At 39.4% G+C, this 21010-nt stretch overlaps 1 protein-coding gene across 4 annotated transcripts in view; it reads left to right on the plus strand.

The window, feature by feature from the left end:
• The window catches only part of slc2a9l2 (solute carrier family 2 member 9, like 2), a 100787-nt gene that overhangs the window by 7967 nt on the left and 71810 nt on the right, over positions 1–21010 (plus strand). For 2 of the 4 annotated variants that reach the window (XM_083971039.1, XM_083971040.1), the window contains 4 exons: positions 3030–3134; positions 10035–10195; positions 14544–14668; positions 16209–16354. In XM_083971039.1, the coding sequence (XP_083827165.1) occupies positions 3030–3134; positions 10035–10195; positions 14544–14668; positions 16209–16354 (537 nt within the window). The remainder of the gene's footprint in view (positions 1–3029; positions 3135–10034; positions 10196–14543; positions 14669–16208; positions 16355–21010) is intronic. The other 2 variants (XM_083971041.1, XM_083971042.1) reach the window with 1 other exon arrangement.

The raw sequence follows: 21010 nt of genomic DNA on the forward strand, positions 1-21010 counted from the left end.
AAACACAACATGGCGGGTGTGAGTAATTTTTTTTTTTTCTGGTCATCATTCATCAAACGGTTAAGTTATTAATTAACTGATCACTTAATTTTGTGGTTAATATTGTGATGACGATGAAAATAGGATGTATTGGCCATCACTCATTGAAACAAAAGCACCTATTTCATCCTTTTCTTTTAGTGCTGCAGTCAAGAAAGTGACTTTTCCCTCTTCTTGACTTATGAAGATGACCATGGGTCACATGCTTTAAGAAAAAAAAAATCATGTGGAAACCCATGTGCATGGATTTCTTAACTTTCTGCAGAGATTGCAAAACAATAGTGTGTGGGTGAGCACACTAAAGCTGTCCAGTCCATGTGCATGGATTCATAAACTTTAAAGGGAACACAGTGTGTATGTTGACATCTCTTTGTCCTGCTTATGAAAGTGCACATGCGGATTACTGAGATAAACTTCACACATGATGTAATTCTAGTCAAATTTGAGTCTCCTAATATCACCAGAGGAAAGAAGTTGCACTGTAGCCTCTAATTTAAAGTCAGCTCTCTCTGGCTTATTGTTATTCTGCTAAGTGCAGACTCTACAGTGTGCTCTGCTAAGCTGTCACTTTGTACAGATTTCCAAATCGGTGTTATTTTTTATTTATTTATTTATTTTTTACCATGTGACCTTCAAAAGGCAGGAAAGGTTCCCCGGCTGCTCGTATGATGCTCTATCGTAAACAGGCAAAAGAGTGATGTGGTCATAGCATGCAGAGGCAACGTGAAGTGAAGTGAAGGCTTTTATCTGTGCACTATAGCAAAGATCAACCCATATCTATGAGGGGTTCGGTCCTGCATAGCAAATGCCTTGTTATTTGTTTATGTCCTGGTTTTGAATCATGATCATGCCTTTGTCCGAAGTCTGTAAGATCATGCTTTAATGGACTCTGGGGAGGCCATTATCATGCAGAACAAGTGTGGTAAAGCAGATGCTGCTGTGTATAGGCAAGAAGTAAAGAAAGACTTTACTGGGGCAGAGCTCTACTGGGACAGATATTTTGAGCTTAATGTCATTAGTGAGATATTGCCATAGTTAAAGTAAAGGTAAACAGAATATATGAATGCCTTTATTGTCTTTACACAAGTGCAACAAGAAAAGCCAGCACACGCACATACTGTAGTTGAATAATGTAGAGATACATAATATACCATAGTCGGATGTATTACAACTCCCACATAGTCCTGCTTTCTTGGTGTTTAATTTCAGTGGTATGATAAACTTTACTGTTAAATATTATGCAGTGGTACAACAGCTTACTGTGTTTTCTAGCTTTGCATTACAGCAGTTTTTTCTTAGTCTGCTCACAGCTTTATAAGTGCTAATTCAGTTTTTTTCTCTGTTCATTTCTTCTCTGCTCATCATCACTGATATCAAATTGTCACAAATTTTAACAAGCACAACATAAACAGTACACACAAGGCTTATGGTGCTAATAAAACAATAATAATAAACTTTATCTATATAGCGCTTATCTAAATCAGATAACAAAGTGCTTCACAAGGAGTGAACAGACTATAAAATGGTTTTTAAGATCAGAGTGCCTGACTCTGCCAAACTTAACTGGAGCACGAGGTTTCAGTCAGTTTGGGTGGTCACCCACCTGTCACTCATACACAAAGGTTCATGTTGTCATAAAGGGGAAAATTCATAGTGACCACAACCACGCTATAAATGTAAACTGGGCTTTTTAACAGGGGAGGTTGAATGAACTATACCTTCTTGTTCTTGTGTTCACTAACCCTTCTTTTATCCCTTCTGCTGCATCTTCTACTCACGTAACCATGCCTTCATGAATAACAAACACAAAACACATAGTTCACATGAAGCTGAGGCCACAATAAGATAATAATTATAATAAAGTTGATCTATATAACACTGTAAAGCACTTATCAAAATCAGATTATCGAATTCCTCAAGTCAGTGCACACTCAACATTATCATAATTCACTCTCCAGTGGACATGAATGCACACACGAAATTTTCAAGACAACAATACTGACTATGTTGCCATGGTATGTGGACTTATATTGATAGTCACCAGAGGATACACAGTTGTTCTGATGGTCTCTCATCCTCCGTTTTCACCATATAAAGCTTTTATCTCAATCTGTATTCAGGACACATGCAAATCACATAGAAAAAATTGCCATGGAAATCACAACACATCCATGGTCTCCAGTGTGCGGACATTTCCCATTAATCATCTGGCCTAAATTTGCACACATGGTATCCCATAATCAAACTGGCACATTGCTAGAAAATATAAACATGTTTATTCTCCCAAAAGAGATAAATGGTTTGAGTTTTGTCACACTTTCCTCTTGGACAAACTTTGTGATTGCGTGTCCTTAAAGTGGCTATAGGCTCACTGAGTAGCAAGGTCTTCATTATGCTTCAAGTTCATGAATCATGGGGTTTAATTAGGTTTCACCCTTTTAGTCATGTTAGATTTATAGTCGTACACGAGCCACCTATTCACGGTGGCCCTTTAATCTAATAATAACCCCTATGTCTTTGCAATTCCAATCACCCCTTTTGAAACACATCAGTTGTTTCCTTAGCAGCAAATTAATTTTAATGGCTCTTAGTGTACTGTACATTTATAGTGTGCTGTTCATGCTCCACTGCAAGACCTTGGTTAACGGCTGCCTTTATCATTTTCCACCTTTGGTCTGCCGGTGCTCCATGCTCTCACCATCACATATCACACAGAGCGAGTAAATGCCACCGCAAACCTGTCACTGCGTTGTCAGTATTTGTTGTTTAAGTAGTAGCAGAGAGAAGAAGGGCAAAAGTGAAGCGAGTAACCCAGTTTCCTGGCCTAGATACCCGGACCTATGTGAAACGTCCTCTGCTGAATTCCCCTCGGTTTTGATCTGACCTTGATGTCGATCAGCAGTAATGTGACTGCCGCTGATGAGGCCTCTACAGTAACGTGGGTGTGTTTCTATGACCAGTATTAACCTATGTGTTCTGCTCTCCATCAGCAGCAGCCGGTCACAGCCTGTCTGTTGAGTGCAGCCTTCTTTGGTGCCCTGGGGTCATCCTTCCTTTACGGCTACAACCTCTCCGTGGTCAACGCTCCTGCTTTGGTGAGTCACACTGTTAGGCTGCCTTGCTTAAAGCAGCACTAAGTAACTTTTCAACCTTCATAAAATATTTTCATAACTTTTGTGATGATACATCGACTTACAACAAGTTGAATGACACCTCTGTCGTGGTCTGAGGGGGTCTGTATCTCTTTCTCTGGCACTAAGCAGCTTTGAGGAGCATGGTAGGAACCCGGCTCTCACTTTACTTTCACTTTCACTTTTGCGAGTCACAACAAGGAGGGAACAGGCAAAACGGCACTTTAGCAATGGATTATGTTTGTGTTTTCACTTTGAAATGATCCACTGGAAACAGAAACTTAGTTTTGATGTCTTCTGTTAATTTTAATGCAGGATATTTACAGGGCTTCACGCTAGTGTTCATGGGAAATGGAGTCTTCCTTCAGGCAAAACACTACCGCTTTGGTCCACAGGCGCCGCCAAACTCAACCAAAACTGAAAGTTCTTTAGTACTGCTTTAACACTGCAAGAAATAGATTTTTAAAAAGTCACTCTAGGTGGTGTTTCACAACCAGGTTTAAATAAAAGTTATACTGTAATCAGTGAAAGTTTGGTGCTGCAGAGACCAATTCATCACCCCTGTTCATTTCATTGACCAAAATGCACACACACCCGAGTTTATAGACACTGTCATAGTCATGCTAAATCCTTAGACTGTAAATAAAGATGTAGCCTCCATGACCATCACCTATAGGTTTCTGAACGTATTGAATTGTGGAGCACAAGTGTTCAGTGCATGCTGGTTTGTGACAAGGTTATAGTCAATAGCTTCACAAACCAAAGCAACTTGAAGCCTTGATGAAATTTATAGAGTTCACTCCCCATACAGTTTGTCAGGAAGGAGGAAACCATCTGTGGGGACCATAACTTTTTGTTGTACCATGCTATAAATATGTTTCTTTCTCATGTAAAGTCGGGAATTTGAGTAAATGGGGATTGACTCATTTTTGGAGCCAACCTCAAGTGGCAATATGAAGACCTGCTGTTTAGCTTCGGGTTGCTTTAAGGCCAAACCCAGATGCAGACCCCACAGAGTGATCTGATATGCGACTGTGCAGGGTAGCACTTTGTCGTTTAATGATACTTTCATCCCACGTGCATACAAACGCATAGGGGAACTTTTAATCTCAAAAGCTGCATCATAATCACCTCCAAAAGTTATTATTGTGTGCAAATAGTGGAGCTGCTGGAGTCTGATTAACTTTTTTATTGTTTAATGCGACCGTATCTGTAGTTTCAGATTGAGGTAAATGTAATTATAGTGAAAGTGAATATGTGTTTACTGGGTATTTTGAGGTATCATGTCAGATGTAAAATAAAAAAAGAAATACATCAGCGAAGACAATTATATGTAGGCCTATTTGATATCTCCTGGACTAGACTATATATTTTCACAGTCTGAATATTTAACTGATGAAAATGAAATTGCAGTTTTAAAAAGCTTTCATGCACTGGTGCAGTTGCAGAGTGGTGGCACTTTTGGATGAAGGACAGCATTTTCAGGTCACATTTCTCATTCTGGCCCCATATTTGTTTAGAGGTAATTAGATGCCCCCATAGGTCATTTAATTAGTATTCAAGCTTTATGACTCTTAGCTCTGCAGTTACCAATACAAGTACAGAAATACAGATAGTTTTCAGCTTTCACTGAAAAAGACTGAGCCTTATTCAGCTCACTTTTTCTGTCTGAAATTCAGATTGATACATTATTTGGTAATTGAGTCTAGTTGAACAAAAGGAAAGAACTACAATACAAAAAAAAAGTATTTTGTGTAAAACATACGAACATTAGATCCTCCATGCTTAATTTGCAACAATTAAATTTGGTAAGGAAAAGAAACGTTTCAATGTTTTCCAGCAAAACGGCCCCAAACTTTTCTGGCGCTAAAAGAAAATTTATTGAGGTTTAAAAACTCTTGGTGCAGTTTTACATCCCAGCCCTCAGACTACTTTTCTCTGATTGTTTTTTTAAGGGATCAAAATTATAAAATAAAGCAGATTTCAGATAAAAAATAATAAATGAAAACAAGAAAATTGGACCAATTGCTCTCTTCTGGAGTGAAAACATCAGGTCCAAGTAGTGTCAAATGGAGATTGAATTCCTACCACCTCAAATAATTAGCACAAGGGTTTTCAAGAAAAAGCATCATTCTACTGTTCTTCCTAAATATGTGACATTAGGAGGTTTTATAGTTTAATGATTTAGGTACAAGCTCATATAAGTCAGTGTTTAATGTGTGTTGTCACAGTAACATGACCTGCTGTAACGAAAGAGGGAGGGGATTCTGAATGACACATGTTTGGTTTACAACATGTTATGATGTCAGCTGCTTTCATGTGATGGATAAGAAACTGATCGATTGGGGTTTGTGAGTTAAGGAAACTAGACAACATATTGTTAGTGGTGGTGAGTGGTAGGGTGAATTCAGAAAGAAAAGGCCACTGCTGGTTAATGCAGTGCTGCTGAGGAAACAACCATACATTTTCTCATTACTGTAAAGCCCATCATCTCCAATTTGCCCTCAACCCATCATCAGGAGCAGGTGCATGAGAGAAAAAAGAAGTCGCCATTAAACCCCTGCTTGTGGTCACAGTCATAAAGAACCAATTCATGTGTCCCCCGCGTCCTCACTGAGAATGTCCATTCTCTTTGGGCCCTGATGTTGTAGCCTAGTCTTTTAGTGTTTCTAATAAGGGGCTGGTGATTAGCTCTTAATTTAGAAATGACACAATCATTTCTGTTGCACCTGATTTAGCAGTGCCCAAGTGGTTTAGGGGATTACTGTTGTGAATGACCTCTCAGATGTCCCCCAAATTTCTTAGTAACAACTTTCTCACACAAGATGTTAAAACTTCATAAAGCTGTAATTTCTCAAACTATGATGAGACTTTCCTGCAAAGCACTTTCCACCATGATCACAAAACCAAACCTGCATTACGGTAATTTGATTTTGTGTGCTATCAATAGAAGCATAGCCTTTAATTGCTTATAGGCTTCTTTTTTCTACATATTGTTTGCACAAAATTAACTCAATTGCTAATCAACAGCCAGGGAAATGTGAGTTTTCCCTCATTAATGCAGTAGTTCCACATTATGTGCATTATCTCGTGTATGTTGCTTATCCTCCTTCATAGCTTCTGCTCAGCAGGAGCACGGCCTGATCATTAAGCTCGCGCTGACTCCTCTCCCAGCGCTGCAGGCGTCCACCGCCTCCTGTTCTTACTAAATTAAAAAAATAAACCTACGAGCTGCTTCCCTCTTCTTTTATGTTTGCCACCTGCTGCAGCATTTAAGGTTCATTAAGGAACTGACCTTATACACCCTACATATCGTAAAATATAGGGTTAACCACAGAAAAAGCAGGCACCATAAACGTTTAAATATCATGCCATTAAGAGCCAATGGTCTGGTTTCTTAAATGTCATGCGAATGAGAAACCTGCCTGGGCATGATTAGATAGGCCTAGTAGATATTTAGACTGCTTTATAGAGTTAGGACAGTTTTATTTTTACTCAGAGCTCAATGTAATGCCACTGCACTGTCAGAAATAAAGACTGACTTAATTTAAACCAAAAACTTGCCACAGCTTACAAGGCTAACTCAGGGCTATGCTGCATGCAAGCAGCAAACCAGCAGCATGATTCCCGAATTTCCGTACTGTAATTTCCAAGTTTGAACTATGGATCATGGTTTGAAGCTGTCCAATTAATTTTTTAACTCTGAGCTTGTTTCTTCCGAGTTGCGAGTTGTCTTGAATGCAGCGCATAGAATAGAATAGAGAATAGAGATCATCCCTATGAGGGAAATTCAAATCAGTAGCTCACACGACAATGACACAAAAAAGAAAGAAAGATGAACACAAAAACATTTTAAGAAGTGTTATATAACACTCTTTCAGTCCTGCAGGTCAGGGAGATGGACATGGCATGGCATAGGCTACCAATGACTTGTGACTTCACTTGGACTTGATCCTTTAAACAACAACAACAACAACAACAACAACAACTTTGCTCTGGATGATCAAAATGTAGCCTATTGTTTGCTTTCTTTTTAGTCCCATCCCCCACAATTAGGCATTGATGATATAATTCACTTAATATTATTTTTAGCCAAAGGTCATATTCATAACCGTAAATTCACAAATCAAACACGACAAAAACATGGTATGTATATTTATATTAGTCCGTTTTTTTTAACAGATAAAAAAAAAAAAAAAAAAAAAACCTTTGCGGCGACGTTTCCTGTTACGAAAAAAACCCGCGACGTGCGCGCGCTGGACCAGAGATCGTGGCTGCACGAGGAACTGCGTCCTTAATGGAAACCTTGCTGTACCAGAGCAACACGGATGCTGAGGTCCAGCTAGAGGGGCTAAACATTAATAACTCGAGGAAGCTAGGCGGCGGTCTGAACTGTTTAGACTTAAGGCCGACGAATCACGGTGCTGGGACGCCGCCAGTGCCACTGATATTCGCCTGAGTGACCGCAGCCACGTTCAGCATTGGTAGGTGATATCAGAGACGTTCTCACCATAGGTGTGTGACTGCAGCATGGATGTACAGTATTAGCCTAATTCTTATAGATCCATGGAGTGCAGCCTTTACTGCCGTAAAGGGCGTGTATGCGCCGGTAGTGTTTTTGTAATTACGTAGAATTCATCTAGGGGTCGACATAAGTCACACACTTTTGTAGCTAATTCATGCAAAATGCATCCAAGCAGATTTAGTGAAATTCGATCACTTAAACCTCTGGAGGTGGTGTGAGAACTCTTTTATTTACAGTCTATGTGTGAGAAACAGCCTGTTGCAAATGCAGTCGAGGCATGTAGTTAGGTGATAGGCTATTCTTAATAGGTCCGATGTCTGTCTTCTCTGCATCATCTGTAGCTGGCCGTGGTACTGGAGCAAGGTAGAACCCAAAAAACACATCAGCATTTTTGTCTTGGTTGTGGGTCATTGATAAGGTCCGTTTTAAGTTATTTAATTGTACATTTACATACATAAAAAACAGATGCATATTGCACTGTTTTTAGCTTGCCTATCATATAAAAAAAGAGAAGTAACAAAATGTGTTTAAGGAGTAGCAGTGTAATAGGCTACTATTTCAAGTTACTGTAGTGCATGTTTAACCGATTTCCACGATTGTGGAGGATTGCTTTAGTGCAGGGAAGAAGAGGGGATTTAAGGTGAACCCATGACTAACTGAGCTTGGTGTTTTGTTGGTGTGAGCTGTTTGAGCTGTAATGAGAATTAGCCTAGATGGGTGATGAAAAACCTTTAGAAACTAGTGTAACCTGTGACCCACCCTTTCTTTTTTTCTCCAATAAAGGAAGGAGGTATGGTCTTTTCAGAGCTCTGCCATCCCTTTAGCGTCACACGAAAGGCAACTTTTCAATCTAATACAACAAAAAAAACTCTTCCACTTGCAGCTATTTTCTCTGACGTTGTCAAGGACAGCCATATCACTCCTGAGCCACAGAAGACAAAGAAAATTACTTTGCTATGAGTGCCAGCTCTGCTTTTAGCTCCATCAGGAGCACGTCAACACAGTGGCTCAGGCTTTTATCACTACATGGATACTATTTTAAATGCTCTTTTGATGTATAATAATTCAACAGATTTTCATTTCATAATCGTGAGACAGCAAGTGTCATGAAAAATGCAAGACAAAAAAAAAACAAAGCAATATAAAAAAAAACAAGGTAATTTTATTTTTAATGCTTTTGAACTCACACATTAATCTATAAGGACACTTCAATCAAAGCAGTGCTTTGAAACATTTGATGGGAATTTCAAACACATTCATTGACTGATTAGAGGATGTAGCCTACTTCAATCAATTCATTTTCTTAACCCAGTCACACACTACTTTGCTATCTGGGTTTGACTGGCTGTATTTTTACTTTGTAAGTGTCTGCAGTTAAGTACGGTCCATTAAGAGAGTGTTCACACCCCTGTTTTTTACACATTGTGTGATGTTGCAGCCTTAAATAAAAACAAACATTTTCTCTCTTCAATCCACACTCAAAAATTGAAAAAGACTTTATAATTTCCTCATCCATTAAAAGGGAAAAACCTGATAAACTTATAAGTATTAAGACACTTTGTTATGAACAATGAAATTCAGCACAGGTGTTCCTGATCGCCTTTGAAATGATGCTGCTTCATCTTAATTGGATCCACCTGTGATCAATTTAGCTGATTGGACGTGGTTTAGAAAGGCACACATTCCTCTTAAGAAGGAATAAACCAAACGGGTTTGCGTCAGGATTGTGTTGAGGCACAATTCATTCTGATACACTGAATGTTGAAGAACTCAGCGGCCTGTTGTTGTTAGATGGAAAACGTTTGGTAAAACTTGGACTCATCCTGGACTTGACTACCAGTCAGACTGAGGGGAGAAGAGCCGTGGTACGAGAGGAGATAATCAAGAACCTGATGGTGCTAAAACATGTCTGGTTTCCCTTCAGACATGACACGTTAGTCTGGGTTTCATCAGATGAAAGAATCTTGTTTTGCAAAATGTGAGATTCAACAGGGTTTAAGAAAAAAGAAAAAGGTCAAAAAACTTTCTAAATGTGCTGTAGAGTGAATCTGTGAATTGAGTACATTTTGAGTTGCATACATTTTCACAAGCAGAGAGATTACTGTCCATCACATTGCATTAACACATGAAACCAGACATATTTAATTTGTATATCAAGCCAAATATTATTTAATTTGAGTTTTGGTAATAACTGTGTTGCACATATTCTCACTCTTTATATACATTCTTATTTACATGACGGTTGTTTTTGAATTTCAGTGTTCATTTTTACCCTTGAAAATCTTGAAATATGATGCGTTTTAAATGTGACTCTCTCCTATGCCTCTCTTGTTTTGCAGTACATTAAAGCTTTCTATAATAAGACATGGATCGAGAGATATGGGGAGCCCATTGGAGCAGAGACAGTCACCCTCCTCTGGTCCATCACAGTGTCCATATTTGCCATCGGAGGGCTTTTCGGCGCACTGTCCGTCTCTTTTATCATCAAAGTGCTTGGAAGGTGAGCTGCTTCATATGTGCTCATAATGATAACATGCATCTCTGCAGAGTGCTGGCCCTGGACTCATATCGTGAAATGAGATGATGGATTCAGCCAGAAAACTTGGGGTTTCACACAGGCTTTAGACTTAACAAAGCTGCACTTTTAGCTGGAGCATGAATACTAGTGTGTGCCTCTGCTTCAGTTGACAGAACTGGATCAAAATGTGTAGGATAAAGAACCTGTGAAATTGATCAACTGATTCGAAAAATGTAGTCATGAACCAACATACTGCAGCTAAAATACATTTGGAAATAAAGAGGATTAAGATGGACAATTTAAATAAATCACTTTATTCCCATTTTATACTGGATCAGAATACATTTAGAAATGTATTATTAACTAATATTTATTAATAGTTTTCATCTCTTGAATTGGCAGCAGAAATAATTTTACATTTTATTATCTGGAAATATTACATTATAGTTGCAAAAAAAATCTAATCTGTTATTTTTCTGCACTGAATCTGAAGCATGAGTCAGCAAATAGAGAGGTCCAGAGGTTAAATTGACCCTCATGGCCACACAAAACTAGGCAAGACACTGCAATTTTTCCTGTTGTAGTTCAAACTACACATTGTGGGTTTTTTTTTCGCTGCCTGGCTGGAAGTACAATGCTCCTTCTTCTTTCCTTGTCAGGCTCCAAGTTCTCACCTTCTTTTATTACCCTCCGTACCTTCTACACTTCCTCTCTCCTTTCTCTGACTGTCTCTTTAATTCACTGTCTGCGACTGTCACCTCAGCAAGAAATGGAGGACGTTACTTGTGCTGTACATGGAAACTTGCCACTGCGCTGAACAGGAGAAGACACATTAACTCTTCTCAGGGGAATTTTGTAATCGGGCTTAATGCAACATCCCTCAAACACATAACACAGTCAGACAGGTGTTGATTCAGCTGCCTGGCTGAAGATAAGTCTTATAGGTGCTGTTGGATGTGGAAAGAGATAAAATATCAAGGTTTTGATTTTAATTTTTTTTAAATGACTTACTACTACTACTTTATCTAGTAAATCTTCTAGACGTTTTATGTTCTTTCTCCTTGCCTCTTGTCGTGGCCCATTTGGCTTGATTAAGGTTTAATTTAGGCTCAGATCTGGCGCTGGAGCTCAGAAGGGTGTAAGGCCAGAAGTGGCTGTGTATGAGTAGTGGCTGAGGCATGGCATCATCCTGGACCATGGCTGACCCTCTTGTGGCAGCTATTTGAACTGTAAATGAACTGTGACTGTTTGCAGAGTTAAAGTGGCCAATGTGTCCCGGCCGGCACTGGGCCAAACCATTTTATTTTTTTGGCTGCACCGCTAACAGCTGGATGAACAAACAAGTGGACAGTGACAGACAGGTTGTGATGTGGAGCTAGCAGGTACAAACACAGGAACATGGGCAGATAATCTGACAGGTTTAAGCACTGGCAGGGAAAATGGCAATTGTCAACAGGGAGGGAAGCTCAGGTCATTGAACAGATACATCTGACAGTGCAGAGAGTCTGAGGACATGGCTTGGATGGATGGAAAGTGAGAGCCAGTGGCCAAAATAAACAAGGCTGAGGCGGGAACAGTAACAGAGGGGATGTTGGGTCCAGAGCAGAGAACAAGAGAGCACAAATACGAATTGTGACAAATGAGGCAGATTAGCTGTGTTTTTCTCTGTTAAACAAGACATTAATAATGTCTAAAGATATGTCTCCTGCCCCCTACTTTAACTTAGATTGATGATGCTTGTGTGCAGTCATGAGTATTTAACATAATTAATTATTTAACAGGAAAATATTTAAAAGGCATTTATGGGGAAAAAAATTGCAGTAAATTTAAATGTGTCATATTCCACAGCAGCGTTGGTGGGCGGGGCACAAGGCTTCATCAAATTTCAAATTTTAATTAGGAAGTTAGTGAAGGTGCACTTCCAGCCTGTTGAACAATAAAGCAGAGTATTTTTTTTCACATAGTTACACTGAACTGTTTCCAGATGTGGTCAATCATGATTCACCAGAGAGGAAAACTGCAGGTAGAGGCTTCACCAATGTTTTCCTCTTTAGTGTGCACTTACAGACACTCAGAAGCAGTCAGTGGGTTGCGCTCATTACGTATGAAGAGCTGGAGTTACCCTTCACGTGTCACACTGGGTCCTCCACAGCAGCTGGTGTGGAGGACCCAGTGTGACACTCATCAGTTGTTTTCCCGTCCAACCTCTCACTTCACTGGAAGGCTTTCTGAATGACACAGCTCGTCCTATAAAGTACTAGCAGTAATGAATGTTGACACAGATGCAAAGCTACTGTGGCCTTGATCTCCCACTGACCACACAGTTGCATGTTCAAATTTATTAAAAAAATGGCCGAAGGTAATCTCTGTTTTTGAGTTGCAAAGTCACAGACATCCATATGTCACCTATTGAGGTGGTTTGACAACATATTCTGCCCTATGAGATGCAGTCTGGCAGCCAGTTTCAGCTCAGCTGTGTTGTTTTACTGCACTGGTGCAGGACTGCAAAGCCGTACGTCCTGCTGCTCCCTCAGGGACACATCACAGCACAGGGACCTCAGTGCTCTGAAATAATATACGTTCAAACGAATCCTTTATCCATTAATGATGAGGATGTCACTGTCGGAGCAGAGAAAGAATTTCGAAGCTTTCATTCTGTGCCATTTAGGGAAATTAAGATGCCCTTAAGATTCACCTTGGATTTCTCAGGTGGTGATCCTCACTCTGATGATGAGGCTGAAACCCATTATTCATTCTTCCTCCACATCCTCTGCTCCACATCTGTGGGCCAGCTGCTGCTTCTGCAGAATGCATGTGAAAGGTTGAAATTCAGATGTCAGGGAGAAGAGTTGAATATATATTAGTAGATGAGGGCACATGGAGCAATCTAAAAGAGAAGCACTTCAAAGGGTGACCAAGTGATTCATTAAAAGTTTGCCAGCAAAGCTCAGGGAAATGCGCGTTTTTCTTTTCTTTTCTTTTTTTTAAGTTAAGAAGTTTGAATATTTTAACTGGGGGACATTCTTTGTTGTATACAGATTGTATGAAGGTCAGAGGGGTTATATTTGTTCACAGTGAGAAGTTGAGAACACACATTTATCTCTGTACTAAAGCAAACAATGAAGATTATGACGCTGCTGCTGTTGTGTCTGTGAGTGGATGTGACAAACACTGAAGTGTTTCTTTTGACAGGGTTCAGTGAACAAGCATTCAACTCAGTTCAGACCTAGACAGCTCTTGAGACAATCTCTCTTGAGATTGTCAAACTTGACAATCTCAAGTGTGATAAGAGAAGAACGGCCCGACAACAAAAGTGCTGCTACAAATGACACCAAAATCAGCTGGGGGAAAAAAATACTGTTTCCATCAACCTTTACCATTGGATAGTAAAACTCCTTTATATCTTTAACAAACAGTAATTTGTATTTCATCCATCACCAATGGACCAATCACATCTTAGCAAACACCAAGAGTTCCTTAAATTGATCTTTCTTACAAAGCTTCCCAACAATCCTCAAGCTGTTCTTATCAATCTCTAGCTCATCGACACAGGAAAGAACAGGTTTTGGTTTCCACTAATCAGCCCAACACTGATCGTAAATCAATCATACCTATAATCAATTACTGACCGTTTTAGTTTGAAGACAAAACCAATATTTACTTGTTGACTTAAGAGCTCTTCAGTGAACACTGGATGTTTTTGTGAGGTTTGAAGGTTACAAGTCAATGAAAGTGTATGAAAGCCAGCCAACACAAACACCACAGGTTGTTGCTGTTGAGGGGAAACTGTGGATATTGAACTGAAACTGATTTCTTTACTCATAATTTGCAGGTTGTTCTTCATGTTCTGATATGAAATGTGACAAATTGTTACTATGTATGACCGTAGAATTCGTCTTGTCTTTGCTGGCTGTTTGAGGGCATCCTATTAATACATTTAGAAATATTATGTTGGTGCTCTGAGCTCGGGAGCGGTGCCTGAAGGCACCATTAGTTTTAGTCTGGTGAGGAGAGGAGGCCCAGATTCAGCCGCCTGTTCAGGTTCTCTGAAGCAACCATGTTACTGGGCTGACATTTATTTATGTAGTAAAACAGATTTATTTTTCTACTTTGTGCTCTTTGAACTCTTGTACATTATTCTACATTGTTATACATAATTCTTCTACATTAAAGCCGCTGTGACCACTCTGACCTCTGCTAGGGATGTTGTTGAAATGCATAAGAGGTTGTACAGTATAATACAGTATGTCCACTATACAGTATATGCTTATATAGTAGACGTTTTGTATTCTTGCAGCACTTTCTAACTATATTTTCCTTTTGACTATAGAAAGGGAACCTTGCTGGTGAATAACAGCTTTGCTATAATAGCTGCACTGCTGCTTTCCCTGGGTGAGATGGCCAAATCATTTGAGATGCTCATCGTCGGCCGCTTCATAATGGGAGTTGACTCTGGTAAGTGTTTCTGTTAACTCAAGCATCACCGAGCAGAATAGAAAGGTCACTGTGACAAAATGCTTTGTCTTCTACCTTGACTATAGAAATAAATAAATAAAGTACAGACATCGGACTGATTCAAAATTTAGTCTAAATTTATAGGAAAGTACCCGCATTCAAACATGTGGCAGCTTAAACGTCCATGCATATTAGTTAAGATCCCAAAACCTCATTATTTTTAAATAAACGTATTTATCACAACACAGCACACTGCACAACAGCTTCAACAGATCAATCTTCAAACTATCAAACACACATTTATGTATATGAATTGCTAAACACTGCGTCAAAGATCATGCTCATTTCATCTGCGCTCTAATTTCAAAATAGTTAATGAAGACAATCTGAAACCTATACACACAAGTACTGCATACATATCCCTGTCATTTGTGTATTTTGTTGCCTGCAGACACACATTTTAACGAGATGAAACAGTAGATAAACTGTCAGCACACAGCAGAGAAGAGAGAGAAAGCAAGAAAAAAAAACACATTTGTTTTCCAAGTTGCTTTGCATAAAGTGGAGATTTTTTCGGGAGAAATAAATGGAGCGTGAACCTTACAGGAAGTTTGACATCTTAATACTGAGGTACAGCTCAGTTTTGGTAACAACCTCTCATTACATGTGCTTGACTCTGAATATACCCAGTTGCAATCAGTGACTCACACTGACAGTCAGAGCAGAGCACCATCCCTTGCTTACATTTTCTAAACCCATAGACTGTAGACTCTAAACCATTGGTTCCCAACCTGGGGTCCAGGCCCATTTCAGGGGGTCGACAGAGCTTTGTCTGTTCTGAGGTGGTAAAGTTATCAAAATTATATTTGTGCTTATCGAAATTTTAAAATCCCAATAACACACCCAATTGAATAATCAAAATCATGTATAAACAAAGACAATTGGAACAAAAACCTACAACCTACCTGCTTGTCAGGACATGATAACAATTATAACACAACAAAGGAAAATGGACAGGAAGATAAGATAAAAAATAAAACAAAACAAAATAAGATCGAACAAAATAGAATAAAAAGAATCTGATTAATTATTTTAGAAGGAATTCAAAATGTATATGGGGCTTCTCATTGTAGTTGCATACCCATGGCAGGGCTCCACCTTTTATCAACTGTTTATTTTTCTAAATAAAAGTTTGTATCACATTATTCTTTTGATACATCTGTGCAGGAAGGGGTGGTGGATGGGGGGGGGGGGGGGGGGGGGGGGGGCTGGGGGACTTAAAGGAAAAAAGGTTGAGAACCACTGGTCTAAACCACGTTATTAGTGTTGACCATTTTCGATGCTCAGGCCATATGTATAAGTATCCATGGTGATGCCTCACGGATGGCAATGGTAACCCTACAGTAACCCTCAAAAATGTAGCTTGAGGTTTCAACTCATCAGTGTAGGTGTTGGGCTTGTGTCTATTTCTGTGCTTCAACGTCTGCGTTCGATTGAGTGGCTTGTACATGATCTCACAGCGTTGTTTCCGTCCTGACAGGTATAGCTCTCAGTGCCCTCCCCATGTACCTGGGAGAAATTTCGCCAAGACACATCCGAGGGTCCATTGGCCAGTTCAACTCCATCCTGATCTGCTTGGGGGTGTTCACAGGACAAGTGCTGGGACTGCCTGAGCTGCTGGGCCAGGTCAGTGCTGTTAAAGATCAATAAGACAGAAAATGTTTTTTTTAAGAGACATTCAAAATTGGTGGTTACTATTCCTGGAGTCAGAAAATCTAAATTTGGACAACAAAACGGAGCCTGACTGGAGCTACTGTAATATGAGGTGTGCAAGAGACACGTCCAATAGAATCCTCAGTTGTAGTTTTTTCCGGCTTTTTGTGGAGAAGATTTATTGTCTTTGTCTGTCTGGAGAGGAGTCATTGATTTTTCTTTTGACCTTAATAAAGTCTTCGTTTGCTGCAGGGCCAATATCCGGCAATCGCGTATATGAGCTGCAATTTAAAGTGCATTTCATTTTGCCTTCAGCATTTGGCCTGTGCAGTTGGTGCAGATGCCATTAGTGGGTAATTTGTATTGAATCGGTGTTACATGTTGAATTTAAAGCTTTGACTCCTTTAGCAGCGCTAAACATCTATTGTTGCACAGGCACTTGTCACTTGTTCCAACCTGCTCCACAAACGTACACTTAAGGGAATAGAATAAGATTAATAATGTCCACATGTATCTCCAGTGTTTTTCTTCCCCTCAATAATGCAAATTATGAATTAACATGAAGAATAATGGAAAAACAAGGATAGGATAACAGGTTCTTTTCCTATACACCAGAAAATCCATTAAAATAATAGTCCTGAAAATCCAGGTTTTGCAGCTTTTTAGCAAAAAATCACCTTCTTGCCCCTGTTCACCTCAGAGGTTTTCAATACCTTTCATCGAGTGAGAATGTAAATCTACAAGATTTTTTTTGCTGAGTAACATTTGGGATTATTTTATCATAAGCACTTATTAATACAAACTTTTGAAGGAAGTCATTTTTGGCTGCACTGCTGGGTCCGTCACATTTCAACCTTAAAAAGGTTTGAAACCAAAACGAAAAAAAACTTTCACAAGACACAACATAGCCTACAAAATGAACTCTGCCTCCAGGGGACAACATCCTCTCATCATTGATTAAAAAGGACATACTATTTGAAAAACAAAATCATTAGGGTAGTGCTGTAACAGAAGCTTCTTCATCATTGTCCCTGAGTTTCAGTGCAGGACAGCTGAACCTTCCTTAATCTCTAATCAACTACCTACAGTGACACACTGACGTCCCTTTTGGTTTCACACCAATTCACACTTGAGTTCCTGTGACACATGAACTTACAAATGACCTCAGCAGCTCTCCTGTGACATTAAGGTGTGAATTAACCAGAGGTCAAAGGCCAGGGACTTTCCATTAGTGGGTATAGAGCTGATGAAGCCTCATGGGTGAATGGCATGGCGTTGCAGTATCATTTCAGCGTGGCATTCAACCACAATCTGTTCTCACATACTGATTTGCCGTCCTATTTCTGCTGGACAAATGAACACTGCAGGCCACCCGACAACGATTTGCCCCTCGGCCACACGCCTTCCTCAGCCACTTGAATAATGAACTCACATTTTTTTTACATTGCACAGTTTGATTGGTTCTTATCTGTCCTTCGTTTCAGCAAGATATCGGCATAAATTCTCTATCACACTTTGTTTACCCTCAAGGAAATGGTATCCAGCCCTCCTAACCTTTACGCACACCTGGCACAAGTTGAGCCGTGTTGACTCGACCCTTTTGCTGAGGCATTTTATTCATGATGATCGTGATCCAAATATACTATTGATTTTTCATGTGCCTGACTCTCGGTTTATCTTTTTGGGCTTAAAACAGATATTAGCCCAAGGCACACACACTTTGAAACCCCAAAATTTGGTTGTGTAATGTGAACAGAAAGCCAATGATATAACACGTTCCACTCCTGGCTGGCACATATTGCTGACTTAAGCTCACTGCTTACTTTTGGCACTGTGTTAAAAAAATAAATGACTGAATGCAGTCTGCATTTCTCTCACATATCCTTTGGCATAAATTTACTATTATGTAAGGATTAGGGTTAGACCATCTGTTGATATTCTTCTAGGGCAATTAGGCCAAATGTGTTTTATAACTGTCAGGTTTAGTTTTCAATACAAATACTATTTATACTTCTACACAGTATCAGTACAGATGGCTAAATATCCCAGTCAAGCCAAACCAAGTGGGTGTCAAACTGACAATAAAAGGAAAATACACAATAAATCTCTGAATACTTGATGCACCTGTCCAATTGCATTAAATTTAGGACTATTAAATTCCTGTAAAAAAAAAAAAAAATAATTCCTGTATTGTAAAATGAAAGGGAGGATGTTTCAGACACCGTTACTGCATCAAATGAAAATGGTAAACTCAGAAAATGCTGACAAATTGCGCCAAGTCATTTATATTCTAATGATAATTGAATACCGTATTCGTTTTCGTATTTGTTGAGAAATCTGAAAAGTGAAGCCCAGACAACATAATTACATAGCACACATGTACTGTACCCTCCACTTTCTACTGTAATGGCATGTAATCTTAAGATTCTTTTGAAAAAGCATATATTTAGTTGAACATGTGATTTTCATATTTATTGGTTGGTTACGGCTTTTCGTATTTTCTAAGGACTATAATGAAATGGGCGTGATCACAGTGGGCAGCTTCTTTCAGTCAGAGCCGTAAACCTGCGGCCTCCTCCTCACTACCTGCTTCTAATCTTTGTGCTGTCGACCCGTCATCACCCTCGAGTGGGGAAACAAATGGCATGAGACATGAGTCACGGCTCTCATGCAGATAGCACATTACTACAAAACTCAATCGGTCTGTGTAATGCATTAACATTCACAACAAATCTGAAGACATGCTTTGATTGATGCTTTTGCTCGAGTTTTGTCAGTAAATTAAGTAGAAACCGTTGGAGGTGTGCAGTAGCTTCAGATTTGACAAATTAATAACTCACTCAAACATCCATTAGCTTTTTATTATAAAATGACTGGCAATCAAGTAAAAACAAAGAATAGGAGAATTCATGAAGACAAATTGCTTGGCTTTCTCTATAGACTGTAATTGTTTCCACATGATAACATACTTCAAAGCTACCGTCAGGTGGAGTGCATCCACATCCTGTTTTGTTTGGAGCTTATCCTTTACTGTTGCAACATATGTGCACAACACAGTCCTGCACACATCCAGCTGCATGTGCTTTCATTCCAACAATGACGATATAAGCATATTTCATAGCCAGTGAATTTTGGATGAAGCGCCATATTTTCTATAATTCCTATAGGCCCATGCATATCCTGCGCGAAGGCTTGAGCACTGTTGTGCTTAATCTGCCTTCTGTTGGCTTCTTGGTGTCTTTTCCACGGTTTTCTTTTTTCAATGGAAAAGGAAAATATTATGAGTTCGTATACCATGTGTCTTGCTTTGGATTAAAATTGACTGTCACTTTGATGTGTGACTTATGAGTTAATGCTTTAGGAAGTAATTCTTCCCTACAATGTACAGTATATTCTCACTTTGGCTTTCAACCAGTGAGAAAAAAAAGAAACAGTTGTGTTTGGATTTCATTGTTTTGTCTTGAACTTTGAATCCTCTCGTTTACGTTATATTCAGATGGTTTTTTTATCGCTATATTTCCACTTTCTCATTCCACTGACATTTCCACATGGGGATAGTGTCAGCAAAACAGATACTCATTTTTAATTTATAAGTATTGGTTTCTCCCATCCATCAATTTGGCCTGTAGACCACCTTTATAAATATCATATGGAGCTGTATGTATTCATGCAGCCGTTCTTATGTATTCACATCACCTCTGTCCTTGCCATTTGACAGCAGAGTCACAGACATATGTGACATATCTGATGATAATGTCACTGTGGTCTTTACTGGCCTTTGGATATGAGACACAAACAGGTTTCCTCTCACTGGAGGCTCCTGTTAATAGGAGCCGGTCTACGATGTCACTTGTTGTGCGATGTGAAATGGTGATACGCTTTGACAAATGATAATTACTCCAACCTTCATTCTCAGCCTCTGACCTTGTCCCAGTAGGGAAATGTGTTTATTCCAGCATTACAGCAGGAGCAGGCTTTTAGCCAGTCTGTCACTGAACTCCCCCGAGACACTAAACTCATCAGTATGCCTTGAACATGCATGGCTCACACCAGTAAGGTTACATTCAGTGGCCCTTGTCTGTACTCTATAGCCTCCATCACACCTGACTAGGGCTTGAGAGGGATGTATAGATGGAGAATCCAAACAATTATCTCTTTCAACTCCAGAACGTTTTATAGTCAGATCATATTCAACTTTGTTTGATATATGAATAAGTGGTAATGTTGGTCATAGGCCTGTCACAATTAAATACATAATTGCCTTATTATGTCATTTTGATGAGCATCTACTGACATTAGCATCATGGTGTGTTCCTTCACTCCCCTGTAGTTCCTGAGTGGTAGGAGTAGCATCACTCAGTCAGTCAGGGGTATTCATGATTACAGGGCTGCCCCTGCTGTTGTGGTCCAGCCACTGTAGCGCAACACATTTTACACTGTGGTGTAATTCACCTCCACCTGAGTGTTTGCAGTGTAACAGTACAGTATTATACAAACACTTCTTGACTGGCTGAGTGAGCAGTTTTACTTACTTGCATGTCTTTTGGCTCTATATAATTGAAATATAAAGTTGTACCTGACTTGAACCAAAAGGCTGTGGTCATATTTTCTTTATGCAAGTTATTATGC

The sequence above is a fragment of the Trachurus trachurus genome (genome assembly GCF_905171665.1).
Source record: "Trachurus trachurus genome assembly, chromosome: 5".
In the NCBI taxonomy this organism is placed as follows: Eukaryota; Metazoa; Chordata; class Actinopteri; order Carangiformes; family Carangidae; genus Trachurus; species Trachurus trachurus.